This window comes from Pleurodeles waltl, chromosome 9 (assembly GCF_031143425.1).
Source record: "Pleurodeles waltl isolate 20211129_DDA chromosome 9, aPleWal1.hap1.20221129, whole genome shotgun sequence".
NCBI lineage: Eukaryota > Metazoa > Chordata > Amphibia > Caudata > Salamandridae > Pleurodeles > Pleurodeles waltl.
In genome coordinates, this window is record NC_090448.1 from 416,403,816 (window position 1) to 416,426,364 (window position 22,549).

Sequence of the window (22,549 nt, forward strand, 5' to 3'; positions counted from 1 at the left end):
ACAAGCGCTCAAAACCACACTGCATTATTGGCTTTCATATATTATCAGTTCTGAGCGGCTGCGTACGCCCTATACCCCCACTTCCCAAAGGCACCTCCTTCTTTAAATGCATTACAGATTATCTTCACAAGCCACACGCAAAGACACTTAGGGCTAGATGTACGACCCAGAGTTTTGCTGCTCGCAATTTGCGACTCATTTGCGAGGCGCTAATTGTGAGTCGCAAAATCATATGTACAACAGTGTATCTCACACTGGTTGTGATTCCCAATGGGGTTGCAAAGGACCTACCTCATAAATATTCATGAGATAGGTCGCAATTTCCGACCCTATTGGGAATGGCTGCAGTCCCAGGGATGGTGGCCTACTTGGGACAGCTGACCACCATGTCTGTGACTTCTTTTAAATAAAGCAGTTTTTTTTTAATGCAGCCTGTTTTTTAAATGCAGCCTGTTTAACTTAAAGGAAAACGTGATGGATTTCAAAAACAAAAATTTAAAGATTTTTTTTCATTTTTTCAGAGCAGGCAGTGGTCTGCGGGACCACTGCCTGCTCTGAAAAAATATTTTCGCTACCATTTACAAAGGGGAAGGTTCTTGTTTGCGAATGGGTTAGCACCAATTTGAAATTGGTGCTAACTGTGACTGTTTTGTGACCGCATTCACGGTCACAAAACAATCATGCATCGCACTGCGAATCGCAATTAGGAAGGGAACCCCCCTTCCTAACTGCGACTCGCAAACCTATTTTGATACTCGGCAATTAGATTACTGAATTGCAAAATAGGGTTTGTACATACGAAAAAAAAAATTATTGTCGCAAACTGGCCGATTCTGCAAATCGGGCCGTTTGAAACACGAAAAAAGCTGCGTACATCTGGCCCTTAATTACTTAACTCTTTAATGCAATGCTGGAAGTTAAATAGCTGATCACTGCTAAGGCCCTAGAGAGCTGGAATGCAATACTTACCCATCCCATAGAGGAGGCAGTTCTGCTGTGTGCAATTACACACACATTCACCTCTAACTGCAACTTGAGATCAATTAATTTTAAACGTTTGCACCTAACATATTACACTCCTGTCAACTTTGCAACTGTGGGGCATGGGAGGACTCAAACTGTGTACAATGTGTGGCAACAGAGACGGACTTCCTACACCTGGCCTGGCAATGCACCTCTGTCATGCAATACTGGACTCAAGTTACTGCGACTTAAACTGACATAGTGAGCAGCTAAAAACCTGTGATCCTGCTGTTTGCCTACTGGGGTTGGTCAAAGATTACCAGCCAGCTGATCGGAGGTATGTGTCAGTGGCCCCGTTGCTGGCAAAGAGAAGGGTGGCTCTTCACTGCGGTAGTAGGATTAAACCCACCAAGAAGAGACTATCAGACATGGCATACTGCAGATCCCAACTTGAACTTAATGGGGAAGAACTGCGTGAGCCCCCTAGGCCCGAAGACATTTGGGGTTGTTTAATAGCATATCTCTTATCGCCTCTTATCGTCACTGGAGACTGAAGTAATCGGGATATAATGGGGCTACACAAGTGTTGCGAGCAATGTGTCTTTGTTGTTAGTGCACTGTTGCGAAAGCCATGCTTCCTTTTTTTTATTGTCTCCATCTAGATAATACAGGTACAAGGGGGTCAGATGACTTTTCGTCTGTTATCACAGCTTAATATAATACACGTTCTGTTACTTGAAAGATGCATAAAAAACACAGAACTTACAAATAAACCATTTTAAAAAAAAGAACGCAAATCAATTACCGCTAACTAATATATATTTAAAAAATCATTACCCACCCGATACCGTAAAAATCCCACACTCCATAACTAAAATATATTTTGTAACTAAGAATATTTAAACAACAGACATAAATTACCATTTAAAATATAAAACATAGTTGTCACATTAATCAAGTAGCATTATTTTAAAATCTAACTAAAAGAAGACTACGAATCAAATACCGCACTAAACTAAACAACCCAAAGTTAAAATTGAATACATATTTAACAGTGTACCTAAAACGTAAATAAATGAGTAATAAATAAAAGGTATAATTAGAAAAAATAAACTAATTAATAATTAGCATATAAATGTAAACATTATCCATTTAATCAACCAACAAATCTAAATGACCTAAAAAAAAATATTTTATATTTTTATTTGGAAAAATATGTTTAAAAATAGCATTTAAAACAAAAAGAACAAAACATAATAAAAATAATATTAAATTAAACAACACTTTGCACTTTGATATTATAGTAAGACACTTAAAAAGTACATACTTGCCTTCGATATTTTGATCAACAGCTTTGTGGTCACAATATTTTAACCATGATATTATGATGAGACATTTTGTAACCAATATTTTGGTTGCATACTTTGCATTAATTAGAGATTACATATATTCATTGGTGAACAGTCACACTCTACTTACCATGGCATTCAGTTCCCTGAGTATTTGACTTAAATCCTGCTGAACAAACACACAAGAAACTTCCAACTGTGTTTTCACACCGGCCGTTGAGACAAGAACGGCGGGAAGACTGACGGCACTCATCTACATCTGATGAAGAAACAAAAGGAGGTTGAGTTCAAAAAGAAGATCCCTCAAGAAAACTGAAGACAATTTTCATTGTCTTTGCAATACAAAGAGAACTGTAGGTTAGAGGTCAAATGTAGTCGCAAGCATGTCTATCTGAACATATTTAGATTTATGTGTAGAATGCTGTGTCAAAGAGGAAAAACCTAATTAAACTTTATCCCTTTTCAACCTTTTTGAATCTTGAGCATTGAGTAACAGGACCTTATACTGTGCTTTCAGTGTTACCAACGTGGGAGGCCAGAGAATACAGTTATTTAGTTTGTGCTTCTGGTATGTTTTACTCTTCTTCCTGGAACACTTCACCTCTCAGCTCTACTGGAACAGTGGAAGTGCAATGTCTCCGATGACACATGTTTAGAGTACTCCTTTACAAGTACCCAGTGATTCATTTATGCCAGTGGTTGTAGGTCAGTGGTTCCCAAACTGTGCGCCGCGGCTCCCTGGTGCGCCGTCAAAACTAGCCAGGGGCGCCGCACACAGTCTGGAAACCACTCGGAGGTGCTTTGAATCGGTAGCTTTTCCTCGTGGTATTGGAAAAAAACACCCTGCATTAATTATTCTGACCAGCGGAGGGCGCCAAAGTACCATTAATAATATCCCTATAACAAAAATAGTTTCCAATAAATGGTTTTCAGCAACGTGAAGGAGAGAATAAAGAAGACAAATGGTAAATAGTGTAGGTACAGGTACAGGCTGGGATTACGTTCCCCCACCCGCCAAAAAAAGTAACATAACGGGGAGCCGTGGCCAACACAGCCAATAGGTCAAAGGAGCCGGGGATCAAAAAAGTTTGGGAACCACTGTTGTAGGTGATAGGCATGGTTAGTCATTTATGGGGACTGGGATTTCCATCATCAGACTTTGACCTAAAGCAAGAGAGACAAAGGAAGAAAAAACGAGAAGGAAAGAGGAAGATAGGAAAACAGTGACAAAGTGAGAACAGGGACCAAAAAGAACCACCTGCAAGATTGTGATAAAGAGATAGGAAGTATAGAGCAGTGAAAGAACAAGTTAGGTGGTAGATTCAAGACTAGAAGGCCCCTGCATTTGACAGCACCAGAGATGGACTCCTAGGACAAAGATGGTCCTCCTCCATTTTTTCCCATTAGACACTATTAACTATTTAATTTGGTATATTTTTTCTGGTGTCATGGGAAAGGATCCTTAATTCTGCAGACCTTGTGTCATGATCTGTGCCAAATAATTTTGACACAGACGTTTTGAGGCATTTAGTCAACCTGTTTTGTTACATAAACTCATTAATTTTTTTCTCAAAACAAAAATGTAAAGTTGAACTGCTGGTAACATTTGTTAAAAAACAAAAATGTACCAAAACAATAACTTAGGCCCTCATTACTAGGTTGGCGGTCTTGAGACCGCCAGCCCTGCGGTGACGGTCGGACCGCTGCACTCCAGGCAGTCTGACCACCACATTACGACCCTGTCAGTCAGACTGCCATGGGACCACCGTCACTGCTGGGAACAAGGTTCCCGACAGGCTGACGGCGGGCGGACTCATAGTTAGTCACAGCAGCACTGAACTCAGCTCCTCCATGCTGATCACAACTCTTGTGTCTGCCAGCCTTTCCATGGTGGAGATCCTGCCATGGAAAGGCTGGTGATAACACAGTGCAGGGGGCCACAGGGAGACCCCTGCACTGCCCTCCATGGCACGGGCAGTGCAGGACTATCCTGCCCAGCACCTTCAGAATGCCCACTGTCTGCAGACAGTGCACATTCCGAGGGCGTTGGTGTGCAATGGTATTGGCTCCGCCTCCCTTAAGCGAGTCGAGGCCAATATCGTAGTACTGTTCCCATTGGTCTGACTGGCAGGAACATCATAATACAACCGGGGGGGAGGCGGTCGGTATGAAAGCTGCTTCCACCCCGCTGCTTTGGCGGTCGGAGTATGCCGACTGCCAAAGTCGTAGTGAGGCCCTTGGAGCCTGATTTAGATGACGGAAGGAATACTCTGTCATAAACATGACTGATATCCTGTCCACCGTATTACGATCCCTATGGGATAGAATAGGATCATAATACGGCGGACGGGTTATCCGTCATGTTTGTGATGGAGTAGTCCACTCCGCCAACATCTAAATCAGGCCCTTAGTTCTTTATTTTTTAAATGTCTAAATATAGACAAACTGTACTGTAGATTTTAATTTTTACTTAGCTTTATGCATGTCAAATGTCTCTATATCAGAATATTTATTGTATTTTCACATAATAATTGTGGACTGGTACATTAGAGCAAAGTATTTTAACCACACACAGGAATATCTCAGTAGCTGACAGTGACAGACTTTTTCAAGCATACGTGAATCACTAGCCCAACAGGTTCCACTGGACCTAATCATATTTGAGCTGCATCAAACTAGTGACATCCTCAGTGAAAATTTTCATACATATTTTAGAGTACCCTTTTGGTGAGAAATTTAGCTTTGTGATTCACTTTCTGCGAGTAGAGGTGAATGGCAGAGGTTCTATTCCAATGGGATTTCCTTCACTGCCACTTGCCTACAAGCAGGATGGTTGTCTGGCAGTTAATGCATGCTATCAAATTAAAAAATAAAAATACAAAACATGAACAAGGTTTCTAAATTATTCCTTTCTCTTCCAGCCCTTGCGATACCTAAATGTTGGGTTGGGCTGAAGTAAAGATGTCTTGCAGGATGATATCTCTTGATATATCTATAAATATTGTTCCACCATAATACTGAAGTTTAATGTTCAACCTACCCTTATTCTAACTCCACAATATTGATTACCAAGATACTGTTGAGGTGAGTAGATGTGGGTTTAAGAACATTAAATTTGTACTCGCCTCTGAATTGTTACCTTCAGTATATTGGTAGGTGATATAATGGAGTCAATATCTGTGTTGTCAGAGTTCTTGACCTCTGTTTAGTGACATACAAACCAATAACATATCTATTATGGGGATCTTATGGCAGACCATTTGTGGCCAGTCAGCAGTTTACATGATGAAGGGCAACAATTAGAATTTAGCACATGACAGTGCTTAATTTGTGAATGACCCAGTGCAGGTGCCCGAAGTCCCGCTCTGGCTGGTGTAATTAAAATGTGTGCACATGGAATTCCAAGGTTGTGTAGTCCTAAATCCTACTCATTCATCTTTCATTCACTAACTGACACACCATTCACCTTTATCTCGCTTCTGTAATTTTTATGTTTCTATCTTCCTCCATCTTTCCACTTTTTATTTTTCATCTCTTGCTCTTAGTAACAGCCTAATGCAGCTAAATAAGTGCTGGTCCACAAAAATATGTGCCAGTGACCCCCCACTGGCAACCACCAGCTCAAATTAAGCACTGGACAGTGAGAAGTAAATAAAAGTGAAAAGGAAGGAAGATGGGGCAATAAAATACACATACAATATAGAAATCCAAGTTTGAATAAAATGAGTGCATGAATGCATAGGCTATCCTGTTTCTAGAATGAACAGGTGTTAGGGAAAATAGTGTTTAGGCCACTGAGAAAAATTGAGACCCTGTGTCCCTGTTACTATCCTCCCAAAACAAACTGCAGAGGTAACTTCCCTTTGGCCCATCATGAACACTGTCCTTATGGGTTTGGCATAGAGTGACTTCAGGTAGATTTCATATCGCTCAGTGACCAATGACATATCATTTCCAGGTTGTGAGACACTACTTGTGAAAGATTCAGCAAGAGACTGCTGATTAGTTAGCAAAAGAGATCAGGATTGGACATAGCAACATTGTATCAAGTGAGGCCTGTATGGCTCCATCTTCTGGCCAGTGATTTTCAATCTTTATATAGAGTGCTTGGAAGTCCAATTAGCAGACAAGTACTTGAGCATTCAACAATTTGACGACTGCATGACATTCTTACCAGGCTATGACATCTCCAGGCTAAAGACCTCCCATGCAAAATTTCAAGCCTGAATATGCACACCGCAAGGCAAGTTGAACCTGACCAAGCAAGCGTTACGACCACTGCCAGCAAGTATCTGTGGTCAAAAAGTGGCCTCATGAACTTGGACGACCAAACAGCACTGTTACATGGTGGAACCAATCTCCTTTGCATTTACATTGACACCATCCTCAACTTCTGGCTAATACGTTGGTTTCCCTTTAGCATATACTTACATGAACTTCTAGGTCCAAGCACTCCAACTACATCTTCAGTCAAATATGTTCTGCATCATTTTATTATGCTCTGGTCTATCTTGCCTGATCAGAAATGACTATAGCTTGACTGTGAGGGCATATTATGAGGGAACCAAATGTTGGGAGTGCAAATTGTGCATGTTGCTAATATGCTTTAGTGCAAGGTGGGCAAATTAACAGATTCACAATTCTTAACCAATTACAATTTTGGCACCTTGTAAAGGGAAAAAAAATTGTCACTAGTGCATATTATTTCACATTCTGATACAGGAAAATGGTTCATGCAGGTTATTATCTGCTGCAGTTCTTGGCAGGTGTCAACTACAGAAACCTTGGGACCAAATGTGCAACTTGCACCCAAACTATAATCTTGCTTTCGGTACTTTTCACCCAAAACGGAAGTTGTGGTTTCACTGTGATAAAAGCTTAAAATTGCTTCTATACACTGACGCCCTAAAAAGATTTGTGAGTCCTCCAACAGGGAGCTGTACTGTGTGTGGCAAATGAAGTATATGGGAGTACATTACCTATGCAGCTGGTGCCTTGAGGGTTTAAAACAAATCCCACTGGGCAGAGGCAGCGGAAGCTACCTGCGGTATTTTCACATCGGCCGTTACCGCATGGAGGTTGAGATCCAGTACACTCGTCAATATCTGAAATGGAAAGACAGGACCCAGATCACAAAAGTTATATTAAGCAAACTCATCAAAGGCTTAGGGGTTTACAGGTGTGTTCATTGCGTAAGTCGATATGATGTAGTTTTTGTACAGATGAAGACTGCAATAATCGTCCTTCTGAATCACATCCTGTCTTAACAAAGATAATATTTGAAAATGCGTAAGAGGGATACAGAGAAGAAAACTGAGAGAAATTAAATTCCACATTAACTTCTAATGGAATTTTAAAAACGACAAAGCAGAAATAACGTCTTTTTTACCTTAAAAATATCAGGTGTGGTGGGGCCAAGGAAAGGGGTGGACCTTAGTGCTAGCAGTGCAGGAACAGCTAACCTTACTCTCTCCAAAACACAAAAAGCAAGCACTGGCAAACCAATACCGCAGGTCTTGGCAAGCTGGTACAACTTTATTTTTAATTTAAAAAATATGAAAAGTACAAAAAATACATGCCCATTCTTAAACATGGCAGTCTCTTGTTTGCAATAAAATATTTAAATTACGAAACAACTATTGAATATAATAATAATAATAATAGCATGCAAGTGCACTTAAATCAGTTACATAATCTATTTTTAGTTTTAACATATGTGTCAGGGAATAGGCTTATTATTGGAACAAAGAAAAGGTATACTGTGGGTTTGGAATTAGTGTACCCCGAAGACATAGTTTAACACACAATGATGACTTAAAAAAGGATAAAGAAGTGAAATAAAAATTATTGGCAAAGTTAAGTACTGTCCTACCGGCCTAAGCATTGAAGTCACTTCTTATGAGGTAGATGTGTACATCTGATCAGGAAACAAGCTGTTACTTACAGTGCAAAAGAGGCAGTGGCTAAATTGGGCTGACCAACTGCCCCCTGCTGTGTGATGGGGCAGATGCAAACAGTAAATAACAGTTGCATAGACCAATGAAGAGAGGATGGTTAACATAAAGCCCCTCAATGTATCTATATATGTATATATATATTTGAATATAGGATTTTTTGTGACTACATGGGGCAATAAGACAGCAAAAGCTGTCTTTAGGCCAGAAGGAAAACAGATTATGATGCAGTCTCTCATGTCCTAGAGCAAATTTAATTCCCTCCACGGCAAGCCAGAAACCCACTCTAGCATGGGGATTTCCTGTATTTACCGGGTGTCCATCTGAAGTTCTCCACTATCCAGTATCTGATATCATGTGACTCATGGTGATACCGTGTGAACAGCAGGTTTGCGTCAGAGGTGCCCCATAAAAAGGTCCCAAACCTCTAACAGTTCACAGCTGGAGTACGTGTCTCTCAGTTCATTGACTTCCACCCAGGGTAAGATGACCAGGAAGATGGCTGAAATGTGAGTGGTGGAACAATGCAGAAATCCTCACACATGAGTAGCAAACATGATGTTTAGTTTAAAATTACATGTTTCTACCATCCACTATGCCATATTTTCATTTTGAATCACCAAAACGTGTGAGACACGTCTAAGCTGAGACACTCCCTTCCAAGACACAGTAATCACTGTGTGGTCTGTTTTGACACTTTCATGTTTTTTGCTTATTAAACACTGCTGCAACTGGTATTGATTGGGACAGCCTTGCACGAGCAGGACGAGTCGATCACAGCGACCTTCAGGGCATTTAAGAGGGATGAAAATGTAGAGGTCTCTAAAAGGGCCATGGGCTGTGTAATTAAGGGCCCGGCTTAAATATGTAAACTAAATTTCTGTGTTTTCCACAGTGTGCCTCCCAATTGCTATTTTGGTGCCTGTCTGAAACATTTTGTTTTTTTGCATCCATTTATATCAAATACAACAGACATGTAATTAAAATCAGCCAGGCCTATTGTCTTTTTTTCAATGGTTGTTGGCTGTTTAAGATAAATTAGTTGGTATTTAGACAAACTGTCAAATTTAGAAAATCGAGAGACATAAATATTGGAAATCAAATATTGTGACACACAAATATTGCGATGCACAAATATCACTGACGAGAATATTGTTTTTTGAAATAAGTAATTTCGTTTTTAGTATTATTTTAAGTAATATAGTTGGTAAAAATGCTGTATCGTTTTTATTATTTTAGTGTTTTAGTTGATATATTAATTTTATGTTACTATTGTTTATGTAAATGTTAATACTTTTTAAAAATATTGTTTGTAATTTTAAGTGATTTACATTTTATTAATTTAAATATTAATAGTAGTTTATAGTGTTGTAGTTGGTTGCTGGGTTTGTTGGGGGAAAGGGTGGGAAGCTAATTAGGTAATAATTATGAATTATCTACTACACTACATTTATTGACATGATTGATATTAGTTATGTAAATTGTATAATACTGATTTATTCTCGTTATATGTTGTTTGCAGGCTGTTAGATTTGTAGGGGTATAAGGTGGGAAATTATTAAGTATTAATTCTTTAACCATTAGTTATTAATTGTTAATTAACTATTTAATTGTTTTTAATTATGTAATTTATTAGAATGCTCATTTATTTTGCTTATATTTTAGTTGCAGGTTGCTAGGTTTGTATAGTTCTAGGGTGGAAAGTTAATCATTAATAATTAATAATTAACCATTAATTGTATTTTCATCATTTAATTGATTTTTTATTATGTAGGGTATAAAGTGGGCAGTTTATTCTGGTATAATTACCCATTTATTAGTGCCATTTAAATTATTATTTAATTGAAATAGAAATATGTAAATTATGGAATAATTATGTATTTTACTTATAGTTTAGTTGTGGGCTGCTGGGCTTGGCAGGGTCTAGAGCTGGTAAGTAAATTAAGTAATAGTTAAATAACAATTAATTATAAATTGTTAATTAAATATTTAGTTGATATTAAATATGTAAATTATGAAATACTTATTTTTTAAATATATTTTATGTGCAGGCTACTAGGTTTGTAGGAATATGTGGTGAGAAGTTAATTAAATAATAATTGAATACCAATTATTAATTGATAATAATTTATTGAATAGTAATTATTTAAATTGATAAATTGTTTTTCATAGTTCTTAGTTGTATTTGTTTTTTCATACTATATATATTATTCATGTTGATTCATTTTTCTATTAAGAGTTTATCAATTTTTGTGAATGAAATCTCTTTTCATTTATAATAAATGAATACTTTTTACTTTGATATCCTTTTTTCAGTTTTCCAGCATTGTTTCTGTTTTTAAACACGTTTTCAGGATTTTAATGGTTTCTGATACTTTAGATTGCTTCGATGGATGGTTATTGGATTGGTTTTATTTTTGAGGAGTTTTTAGAAAATATTTTTGGTGGATTATTCTTTGACTAGGTGGATACAAAGGATGATCTGCAGCAACAGAACAGTAAGTCATATTTAACCTATTTGGCCCTGGCAGTAATATTTTTACAAATTAAGCACTGAGCGCTGATGCCTTGCCTTGCAGGTCATAAGAGAAGGGACAACATCCAGTTGCCTCATCCTTTCCATTGTGGCTCGTAACTGTTCACAATGTTTGCATTGAGATTTGCAACGGCCTTAGGAATGCAAGGTGCTTTTTGTGTGTTTAGATTAGTATGTTCTGTCACAGCCATGATCTGAGTGCAAGCTGGGTTACATTAAACAGTGCTTTCTCAAAGATCTATGTGTTTAAAGGCAAACTGTCTGCAGTGCCAATCTATGTATCTATAAATGTTCAGCAGTAGCAATTCTTAATTTTTAATCTAGCCCCCTTTATGTACTTTCTTTTTTCCTAGCATTCTGGCATTCCTTGGTTTGGTCACTTCGGGACTTACTCTGAATCGTGAAAGGGTTTCAGTCATACATCTAGACATTGCTCTCTCAGGTAATAGAATAGACACAGTCCAGAATCCAGCCTCATCTGATTACCAGTGACTAAGGCCCTGATTGCGAGTCTGGCAGTCCTAGGAAAGCCAGACTCGCAGTGGCGTTCCTGCCTCCACATTACGACTGCGGTGAAAGCTCCACGGTCCGATTGCTTTCTCAGGTAGTAGAGTAGACAGGTGGTTTTGACAGTGCGAAGCCAGACACGGTCTACAATCCAGCCTCATCGGATGACCAGTGACTGAGGCCCTGATTACAAGTCTGGCAGTCCTAGGACCCCCAGACTCATGGTGGCGGTCCGGCCTTCACATTATGACCAATGTTAAAGCGTCACGTTCCGATTGCAGGCACTGCCACTTTTTCACCGGCTGGAGGCCTAGCGGTGCTGGTGCTCTTAACTTACAACACCCGTGTCTGCCAGCTTTTGCATGGCGGTTCCATCACCATGCTAAGGCTGGCGGAGATGGGGTGCTGGCGGCAGTACAGGGGCCCCCATGAACAGCCCCGTAGTGCTTATCACTGCCTGAATTACAGGCAGTGAAAAGAACGACGGGTGCTGTTGCACCTGAAGCACAGCAACATTGCCACCAGCTTGTTTAAGAGCCGGCGTCAATGTTGTGGGTAGTTTCCTGCTGGGTCAGCCCAGTGAGAAACTCATAATAGGGCCAGGGGGCGGAAGACCGGAGTGGCGGTCTTGTAACCTCCGACGCCCGCCAAACTCATAATGAGGCCCTGAGACTTTTGCAAAAATTCCACCCAATACCTTTGTTTAATGTAATGCCCTAAGTGTGACAGGTATCCCCTGATATTACTTGTGTGCTCGCTGTGCCAAAAGACTCACGCTGCACATGACTAATGAGGCTCAACTTGGCTGATAACCTGTCTGATGTTGCTCATGTTCCTGTTCAGAGCAGATGTAGTATGACAGTTCAAGCTGAACTATTGCTATTGGATCAGGCCTGAGACTCATTTGCATATTTTAGCTCCCCATCCGGAGTGGTGCAGACGGCAAACAAAAGATAGACTGGAATGGAACCCTGGATGATTGCCTTTGGCGAAGACTTTTGCTAATATTGCACTCATCGCCTTCTGTTGTTTTAAGGTGAGCCTAAACCTCATGCACTTGGACCCAGAACAGGTGAAAGATACCAACGAAGGGATGTAGGGCTGGGCTGAGGGGATTCTTTTTGAAAATGAAAGAATAAATTAATTAACAAAAATGTGTCGTTTTAAAACACAACTGGTCCTGTTATGTTTATTGTATGTGTAAAACGAGAGAAACAATTACAAAGGGAAGTAAGGAGCACAGGTACATTTCCAAAAGACTGTTTAAAGAAATACAAGAATCGGTTCAATTCAGTTCAGTTCATTTACTTTCTTTGGTTAAAAAAAAAACGTACAAGTACAATAAATACCTCATGTTAACACATTTACAACAACAGCGCAGCAAATAAGCTAACATCACATAGTGCAATGTCATGTGCAAAAAAGAATAATAAATACAACATACATTAAGGGGCCTCGCTCAACATTTGCCTGACAACAAAAACCTCAAACTGCTCTGCTATGTTTACAGGGATATTAGGGGCCACTAAATACACAGCATCGCACTAAAGAAGATAAAACATTTCAGTAGCCAGCCCATTTAAAAATGATAATAGAAACAAAATTGATATGAAAATAGATAAATAGCAGGATAAAACAATATAGTTTGCCTGTGCCTTAGGACAGATTTAAGAAAAGTGACAACGTCTGCACATCCTGTGGGAGTAAGAAGCATCTTCAGATAAATGTGCTGGGATATATCTGGTTACTGGGACACCTCTAAGAAGCAAGATAAAAAGCCTTGTGGTAGAACTACCATAAAACCTATAAAAAAATACAAAGTGCCCCAGTCTTTGCAGGGATTGTTCATCAAAGGAGCAGACGAGAATAGTTTTGGGATCAGACTGACTCAAGGGAAATGAGAGCTGGCTTCTAATCTAACCAAACTTAAATCTAGTCAGTAACATCCTTACCCAGGCATTGGGCACAATCTTCAAACACGGTTGAATCCCAAGTGTTGATTGAACCAGCAAATACTCTCTATTGGCAGGCTCCTTCAGATTGGACAGCTCTTTTCCCCTCTACTGTGTTCCCTAAAGCAAGACTTAACCCAGCTTTTTTCCTTGTGGATAGATTGAAAGGCCTAGAAAAATATCAGGTCTATCTAACTTGATGCAGCTATCCTTGATGTACTGTAGCCAGGGGATGTTATGACCCTTATCACATTTGAGAAAATTCATGCTAACCTCCCTATTCAAAGTAGGCTCAGGATTTCTCCAAAAAAAGCACCATAATATTAAGGGGGCCAAGCTTATTTGTCGCCCACATAAGGCAGTCTAAGGGCCTCATTACGAGGTTGGCGGGCTGACTGCCGGGCTGCCAGACCCTTGGAGAGTAGACCGCTATGGAGATGGCGGGCTCCCCCCAGGTCTATTACAAGGTTTCCACTGGGCTGACCAGCAGAATCTTCAGAAATGTGAGTTTCCACTGGTCAGCCCAGTGGACACCGTGTGGCGGCATGGGCCTCGGCTTCTCATGGAGCTGAAGCCAATGCCGTCGCCCAGAGGGTACTCCCAGCACCCTCAGAATACACACTGTCTACTGTAGCAGACCGTGTGCATTCCGAGGGCGCTGGGCAGGGCGGCCCCCAGGACTGGCTTTCTGCCAGGGTTTTAATGGCAGGGTACCCACCATGAAAAGGCTGGCAGAAAGAGGACTCGTGATCAGCATGGCGGCTCTGAACTCAGCGCCGCCGTGGCTTACCGTGACTCAGACGGGAACCATATTCCTGGCAGCAGTCTCCTGATGGACTGACCACCAGGGTCGTATTTTTGTGGTCAGACAGTAAGGAGTATGGCAGTCCGACTGCTACAGCGAGTATGGCAACCTGAAGACTGACAGACTCGTAATGAGGCCCTCAGTTCTTCATGGACAGCATACGTCAGTGACCTTGGTGAACCACTGAGATTGTGCCTACATGCTCTATTTTTCTTTTCCTGCAGACAATTGGAGACACTGTAACCACACAATCCAGAGCCATATGTTAAGGCGGGTGTGCACTTTCTTTTGTAAATTTCAGTAAGGGAGGAAATAGGCCTGTTTCCAATTATGAAGGCCAGGCCAAATTAGTAGCAAGTCGAGTTACAAAACTTTAACCTTCTCTGTTTCGTGCAGGGGGCTCAGTCCCCTGGGAATCAAATTTGACTCCCAGATATCGAAATTCATTAGTTCTTGCAGTTGAAGTTCCCCGACTTCCGGTTTGTGGGGCCACAAGCCATAACTAAAGTTTTGGCTAAGTTCGTAACCAGGCCTAGACCACCTATAAAGCTAACAAAGGAATCTAAAAGTAACTGAAGACCAATACTCTATGTGCATTTACCATTGTGCCCAAACTGCATGGATTCTTTAAGGTCTAAACGGAGGGCATGTAAAAAAATACACTAGTGCACATTCTATCCCCCATGGATTCTAGCATGTCCCATAATTTAGATATAAACACGCTATGGAAAGCGCAGGCAAGATCCATGAAAACTAAGTAGACTGGGACGCATTTATCTACTGTGTATTTGCTAATTAGTAGATACAAATTGAGACACTTTTCATGTGTGCCCAAACTAGCTATAGAGCCGTATTGGACATAAATTATTTATCAGTGACCAACAACAATAATTCTAATGTGGATAACACTGCCGATCACTTTCACAAAAAGAATCCAATATGGAAATAGCTTATAACAAGAGGAAGCCTGGTTCCCTTTTTTGAGAATGAGGACAATTATGGCCACGTGCCACAACTCAGGGAGACTGGTCATATAGGCTGATTCAGATTAATTTGTAGGGATAGGTGCCAACAAATTCATCTCCAGCTTGTGTAATTCCATGGGCATCCCATCAGGCCCGGTGGCTCTGTGCATAGGACTTTCACAAATGTCTTCAGCCACTTCATCTAAAGTTCAATACCCAGGGGAAAGGTTGGCACCACTGCATCAGACTTGTGCTATATTTGCCTAAAGTAGCCCACCCATGCGTCTATACTGATGTTGGTGCACATCAGATTCTGGTTGGGTTTAGAACATCTGTTATCATTGGCATTGTGCCAAAGCAGTCCAGTATTTCCTGTCCTACATGAGGTAACGAGGGTGATCCATACTTTCTCCCTATAGTCGGCCTTCATCCATTTAATAGCCAGTTTGTATGGCCTCCTGCAGTTGGCAAAAGCCATTGAGTCCCTTGGGGTAACTCTTAAGGGCCTATGCAGACATCTATTGGCCTCCCTACATGCCTTATGAAACCAAGAACGATCAGCCGTATTTTACCTGTTATAGGCTTTAGGAAGTAAGATTTAATAATCTGTCCAAGCGCAACAAAGTTGTCAACACTACAGGCTGAACCTAAGGCCGTATTAACACAGTCTTAAAGCCTACCCAGATGATCTTCACGAAGCCTACCCTGGACATCTTTCAGGTTGACAGTCCTCCAAACTAGCCTTAGGCCATCTCCCCTGGGCCAGTCGTTCACTCTGCCTATAGCAAAGCCTAGAGAGCAATTCTCCCGGCATTCTAAAATAATTATAAGTGGATCATGGTCACAATAAATGCTCAGACGAATTGCCCCATCCGCAATACACTTGGGAAAATTCGTATTGGAAAATATGTAATTGATTATTGACATGTCCACCCCCTACTGAAAGCGGGAATTGATAAGCACTGTTTTGCAGCTTGTTCAAGCATGTTGCAAAGATCGCACGGAAGCAGATAGGATTGTAATGTCGACCCTCTACAGTCCCTAATGCCAGCAGCGACACTCAAAGAGTCGGGTTTAAATATATTTTACCATATATTGTCTTCTAAATCAGCCAAATTGTGTCCACGTTTTGCATTAAAATCCCCTGTAAGGATAATATTCATACCAGTTTCCGAATTGCTAAGGACTGTGTTCAAGGTCATCAATAAAATCAAAAAGGAATACAAAATTAGGATTATCTTTAGTAGAAAAATTGTCATTATAAAAATGAATAAGGGCAAACTATAGATTTTAGACCATGTGACTTGAAACACCTGAATCAGCCTGTTATCGATGGGAATGCACAATATAATACAGTCACGGGTAGTGTTAAACCAAACAGCTAGCCCAGCGCGTGCCCTTCCCATCCCAGAAAGTGAGACTCGGACAAAAAAACAGATGAACTCTCATTGCAGAATATGTCCCTAAGGGCCCAGAACTCATGTAGTATAACTATGTCGTAAGAAGAGATAAAATCCACCCAGTCCTTCATTTCAACTTTAGTGGCAAGCCCAGCTATGTTCCAACTCAACAACGTTAACCTTTTATCAAGGGTGGGTTATATCGGTGGGGCTTAGTAGTGGGGAAGTGGCCTACCTCCATAATCATGTTATTTACAGCAGGCATAGTGGAATTTATGTTGATCATTACTACACTCCCCAGACAGGACAGTAAAACAGTTGCTATTGGACACAAAAATAAGATACACCCTGTGACGGCTCATGAGCAAATGGCTCCCTCGGGATCCTGCATCTCATTCCCATGTCACTGTAAAAGTAACCTAATGGCAATATCTTCACTGCACTTTGCCAGGCGAGGCCCAAGTAGGATGATTGTGTTAATACTCCTACAACAAAGGGGTTAGCAAAGTTGACAATAATACATGATACGATGAGCATGGCAATGTAGCCAATGGGTAACCTTGTTCATTAACTGATCAGTACTCTCAGTCACATGGGGTTGGAGTCTAGCGACACTGACTAAAACGACAATATAGGACAAGCAGCTGGTGTTAGATGCCACACAGAGATGCTGCCCATTATGCAGTCCAAAGCTGGTATATTTCAATGGTAGGCCAAAAGATGGGATTGATGATGAGGCTCAGAATGGATGTGAGTTGTTGGCACCTCGGGTAAGATTTCAGGTTGTATTTGATGAAAAAAACGGTACAGAGATGCAAAGGGGACTTGTGCTTGCCCAAAGAAGTTGTAGTCTGTGTAGCCATGGTAACAGAGGTGTTTTCCCTACTGCATAATGCAGTTCCAGGCCCCATGAGCTCAGAAATCTTACTTTCAATGGCTGACAAATGAGCAAGCACTGGGAGAAGGCTAGCGGATAAAACAGATTTGAATGTGTCAGAGTAAGGATATCGTTGGCATCATAATTCATTAGGGGGATGTTGGGAGAATGGGGAGGGTCACAGGGTTGCAGCATCGATGGATCTGCCACAGTATCTTTTGGTCTTTCCTGTTTCCCCTGCGTTTTTTTTGTTGACAGGAGGTGAGGTGTCTGTCAGAGACAAAATCAATGTCACTGGCAGGAGACAAACTGGGGGATTTGAATTTTAATTAAAATACCTTCATCTCTACTGCTCTGGGCCCCTCCGGTTGAAGCGGATACATTTGCAGGCGTAGTATGTAGTGACGGATCAAGTATATAAGCAACAAGTGGCAATCATTACTCCACAAACAGTATTTCTTTATCAATAACTGCCCCTACGCCTTCAATAAATCCTTACAGAGTGGAATCTTTGGCTTTTGTTTAGTTGAATGCCCCAACTTGCGTTTGTCCGTGTTGTAGCTTTTCCTCACTTTCATTTTTAGCCAGTCAGAAACCATAAACTAAGTGGGTACAAATCCTAAAATGCTGTTACTGCACTAGCCACAGTAAAACAAGGCGAAGGAAAGCACTTTATGTGTACCCCCAGCAGGGAAAAAGATCTTAACTTGCACCTCGTGTGATGGAGACACAGTTTATCACATGGCCCAGGGGTGCAGAACCATGAGGGGGGCCTGGCCCGGTTTCCTTTGGTCGCTGACGGGCAAAGACAGGTCCGCCTTTGGCTCTGGCTTTTCCCGGGTGTGGCTCATGCACATACCACCCAGTGTGTTGATGTAAAACTCGTTATAGTGCAGCAGGATACCAGGGCTGCCTCCTTCCGGCCTCTCCTTGTCTCAAAAATGTTTGGGACTGGTAGTCCCCTGTGTAGGAAAGCATCACTGAGCAGTTTACAGACATTTTAAGCCCATTAATTATCTGTGCATGAGTGTTGTGTGTGTTTGTTTGACTAGTCCATATTTACAGTGCTTATGCATGTTTGTTAATTGTAGTGGTTCTTGAATATATATTTCTGTGGGTTTCTAATAGGTGGGGCTTTATGTTGAGTGTTTTTGTGTGCTCGTTTGTGTGAATAGGTATGTGTGAAGTGGAAAGTGTTAACAGTGTGCAAAGTGTGTATGCATGTGTGTTTGCGCCTCATTCTTCGCTTTCTCTCCCCCTGTCCTGAGTCCATCACTGTTCGGAGAACTCCAGGGGGCCACACTAGTGCAGTGGGAGTGCAGCAACATGAGCTCTCCATAGCAGCACCCTGTCCATCCTGTATAATTACAGCCAGGTGATAGTCCTACAACACAGCTGGATGTGCACGGAGGGGGCACTGAGAAAAGGAGGACAGCAGTAGGACATTATGAGACATGTTTTGAAATCTCAGTTTATCTGAATTACTTCATAAATACAAACTCACAAACGTTACTCGGAAAAAAGAAGGTATTGATCTTCCCAGTCCTAGTTCAATTTTGGGAATCGTTTTACTGAAAGAGCTCTCAGTGAGCATGTTAGCAGGGCACCATGCCATTTGTCTGAACCTGGTAACATTTTTTTTATTTTAGAAGCAAACCCTCAAAGTGATGATTCTTCCTTCCTCGGTTTAATAAACTTTGCATGATATTCCCAAGCAGAACAATTATGTATCAGAAAGTCTGCCCTAAATAGGTGTGGTTTTCTGAAACATTGTTGGCAGCAGCACTCTGGGCTGATAGTGAAAGTTTTTTTCATAGCACAGCCAGCTAAAGCTCTATGGTCGGAGACCCCTAAATGAGGCTGGAGAACCGCAGACTTGGTGGAGGGGAGAAGCAACGATTTCCAGCAGTTATCCTTTTCTGTCACACTGCAAATGATATTCTTTAGCTTGGCATTTATCAGAGAGCGAGCATTTGGTAATTTAGTGTGGGCCAGACCCTAAAATCTGCCTACCCAAACCAGATAACATAGGCAAATACAGTCTACACTGTCAAATGTTATGTTGTCTTGCGTGAACGCTGACACACAAGACACAAGTCAATTTAAGGAGGAAGACTTTCTTACTGTTCACTTGAAGAAAGTGTCAACCAACCAATGTGTTCCTTCTCCACAGCGAGTGCTTTCTGTGGAGTTTCCGAAGTTGATTAGATTGAATCCTCACACATCTAACATAGCTGTGACACAATTTGGTGGTCATTTATTGTTAATTGGAGGGGTAATCCCGCCAAAATCATGGTTCATCAACCCCATTTAGGGGTGGAGGAACCAACAACAGATCCTCAACTGGCTTCCCCTCTTGGAACTGTTGATTCAGTGGCCCGTCAGCTACATGATGGGTCATATTGGTGGTGGTCGAAACTATTGAGGGTGAAGCAGTGACCAGAACTGATTTTTTCTATAAGAAGCATGGTGGGCCTGGCAGAGATAACAAAAAAGGAGTCCTGGAGACACATGGAGAAAACTCCTTGTGTGTCAGGGCCATTGTTATTATGCTCCTCAGAAACAAACCCCTGCTTTTTCTTTCTGAAAAGCATACTAAAATGCTGAGTGGGCTAAAACAACATGGCAGCCTGCTCACCACTGAGCAGTAATGAAAGTGCTTCATCGAATGTGGCAGAAGCACTTTGGTCACAGAGGTCACTGCCTGGTAGGAGAGGATCTCTAAATAAGGTAGGAAGTCCTCCACCAGGTGGACAGGTGCTAGGGCCTCCAATGACCTGATGGGCCATCACCCAGGGTTTAAATGACTCATTTAGTTGTTTATCAAAAGACCTCTAACATTATGAACCAATATCAGACACACAGAAACATCCAACAGAAAACATTAAATAGGACAAATTCTATACACCCAACATAGCTCAGAAAAGCCACACAGATGGGTAAAATTAGACTTTTAAAAGTACTAATGATCAGGACACATGACATAAGCCCTCACAAGAAAACATGCAGAACTCCTCACATACATCCAAAACAGCACAGACATTCCATGTACTTGTTTGTCACTAATGCAGTTTTGTCATCTCATCCAGATAGCATTATTAGTCTCAGACTATGTCTGACAACCTGCAAAACTAGCAACCAAGATCCAGATAAGTAGTTAGATATGCCATACAGTCATATTTTATCTGAAACCAAAATCATTTTCTAATTATATCACAAGATTTTGAATAATCCTTTAGACATCCACCCATCGATGACTCTCATACCAAATAAATCACATTACACATTCATTAGAACACCGTACACATATATCATTACACAAACTGCCAGACTGGTCTGCCATGGCAAGCTTAAGAACAGCACAGATAACACGCTGGGCCACTGACAGTGCTACAAGGCCAATACTATTCATGGCAGCCCACACACTCCGCAAACGTCAAGACTCAGCATCTCCTGCAATAAAATTGGGAAAAATATTTTGTACACATCCTGAATTTGTGGCGAAATGCTTACCGATTTCGAACATTGTTTCAGTTCGATACAAATCTATTTGCAGTTTGCAGATTCCGGAACTTATGAAATTCATACAGCAATGGTGTTGCTCTTCACCACACTACAACACTTCAATGAATCCTCTTATGGCCCGAGGTTTTGCAACATAAATTCCACAATGTACTTTGCCACATGTGGATTATTTGTCCTGGTATATCTGGATACTTACCGGAACACTCTGTTCCCTGGGCATTTGCCCTGAATCCCGGTGCACACGCGCAGCGGTAACTGCCCACTGTGTTCTCGCAACGCCCGTTGAGGCAGGGACGCGGGCTCTGTCGGCACTCATCAACATCTGAACAAAAAAGGAATGAGGAAATAGTGAGATTTGGCATGCACTGGATAAAATACCCCCAAAAAGTTAGTAGCTCACTCAGATTGACACAATTCTTCCTCAATCAATCAGATACATGGAAACAAGGCATGCCTACCATAGTAGTTTAAGAGGGGTCTACTTCGCAAGACTTTATAGTTGTGTTGGTTCTTAACCAAATTATAGCTTGTAACTTGCAAGTTGGAATCTTGAATAATTTATTCATACTTTTATTCTCCTGCAGTTCCAATAAGATATGTGTTATCTGTAGTTATAGTGCCTGGGTAGCTGAAGGATTCTACATTAAAAGTGATTTTTGTCACTGATAGTTTTTACATCTTGCCCTCTTACAATCAATAGTCATGGCCTTTTATTCTTACTCTTAATCATTACATTTTAAAACATTTATACCTACTTTTGTTTTTTTCTGTTTTTATTCGCCATAGTACTACCCCTATAAACATTGCTTGCTTGGCTAAGTTCAGCATGCAAAAGGATTTTTTTTTATTTCTCTTGCCAAATGACTAACTTTTTTACACCAACAGGTATTATGAAAAACAGTGCTTAAATGTGTTTGCACTGTATGTGTTTTTTTCAGTGATTATTTTGTGCCACAATAGCTCAGTATGGTAATGCGCTTTTAGCAGAAATTAATGTATATTATAAGGGTCACAGTTTTAAAGCCTGGAGGACGCAATCTATGTACCCAGGATCGGAACAGCATTCCTGTATCCATCAGGACTGCCCTAACTCTGTCCCAATTTAGGAAAGAGTTGAAGCCAAACCTCTTTAGATAACACTACATCACAATACATTAACCGTCCACAACCCAGTTTCCTCTCCCGTTACTCAGTGACTTTAAGCTTGCCTTTGACCTGGTACAGCACTCTGTTGCCCCTTTTGCCTAGGTTGGTGCTATAGAAACACCATATACATTCATACATGTGTACTACCTCTCTCTTATCCTCTTATTGTATCCCTTTCTTTCACGTGTTTCTCATCCTGTTTTCCCTCCCTCCTATAAACTTCTGAGCCCACTTGGTCTAAGAGCATGATTTAGAGTTTGGCAAAGGGGTTGCTCCATCACAACGGTGACAGATATCCTGTCTTCCAAAATATAAATCCCATTTTATCCTATGGGATTTATATTTCATGAGACGGGATATCCGTCACCGTTGTGATGGAGTAACCCCTCCGTCAAACTCTAAATCAGGCCCTTAGGGCCAGATGTAGCAATATACCAAATTGCGACTTTCAATTTGCGAGTCCCTGCGACTCTCAAATTGCAAGTCGCAATTTGGTATGCAGAAAGGTGTCTCAGACACCTTCTGCGAGACGCTATGGGGTCGCAAAGACCCACCTCATTAATATTCATG

General features: G+C 41.0%; 1 protein-coding gene across 4 annotated transcripts in view; it reads right to left on the reverse strand.

The window, feature by feature from the left end:
- Positions 1 to 22,549, reverse strand: part of LTBP4 (latent transforming growth factor beta binding protein 4) — a 922,370-nt gene that overhangs the window by 157,454 nt on the left and 742,367 nt on the right. For all 4 annotated transcript variants that reach the window (XM_069207205.1, XM_069207206.1, XM_069207204.1 and 1 more), the window contains 3 exons: positions 21,030 to 21,155; positions 7,292 to 7,417; positions 2,443 to 2,571 (listed from right to left, as the gene is read on the reverse strand). In XM_069207205.1, coding sequence (XP_069063306.1) covers positions 2,443 to 2,571; positions 7,292 to 7,417; positions 21,030 to 21,155 — 381 coding nt within the window. The remainder of the gene's footprint in view (positions 1 to 2,442; positions 2,572 to 7,291; positions 7,418 to 21,029; positions 21,156 to 22,549) is intronic.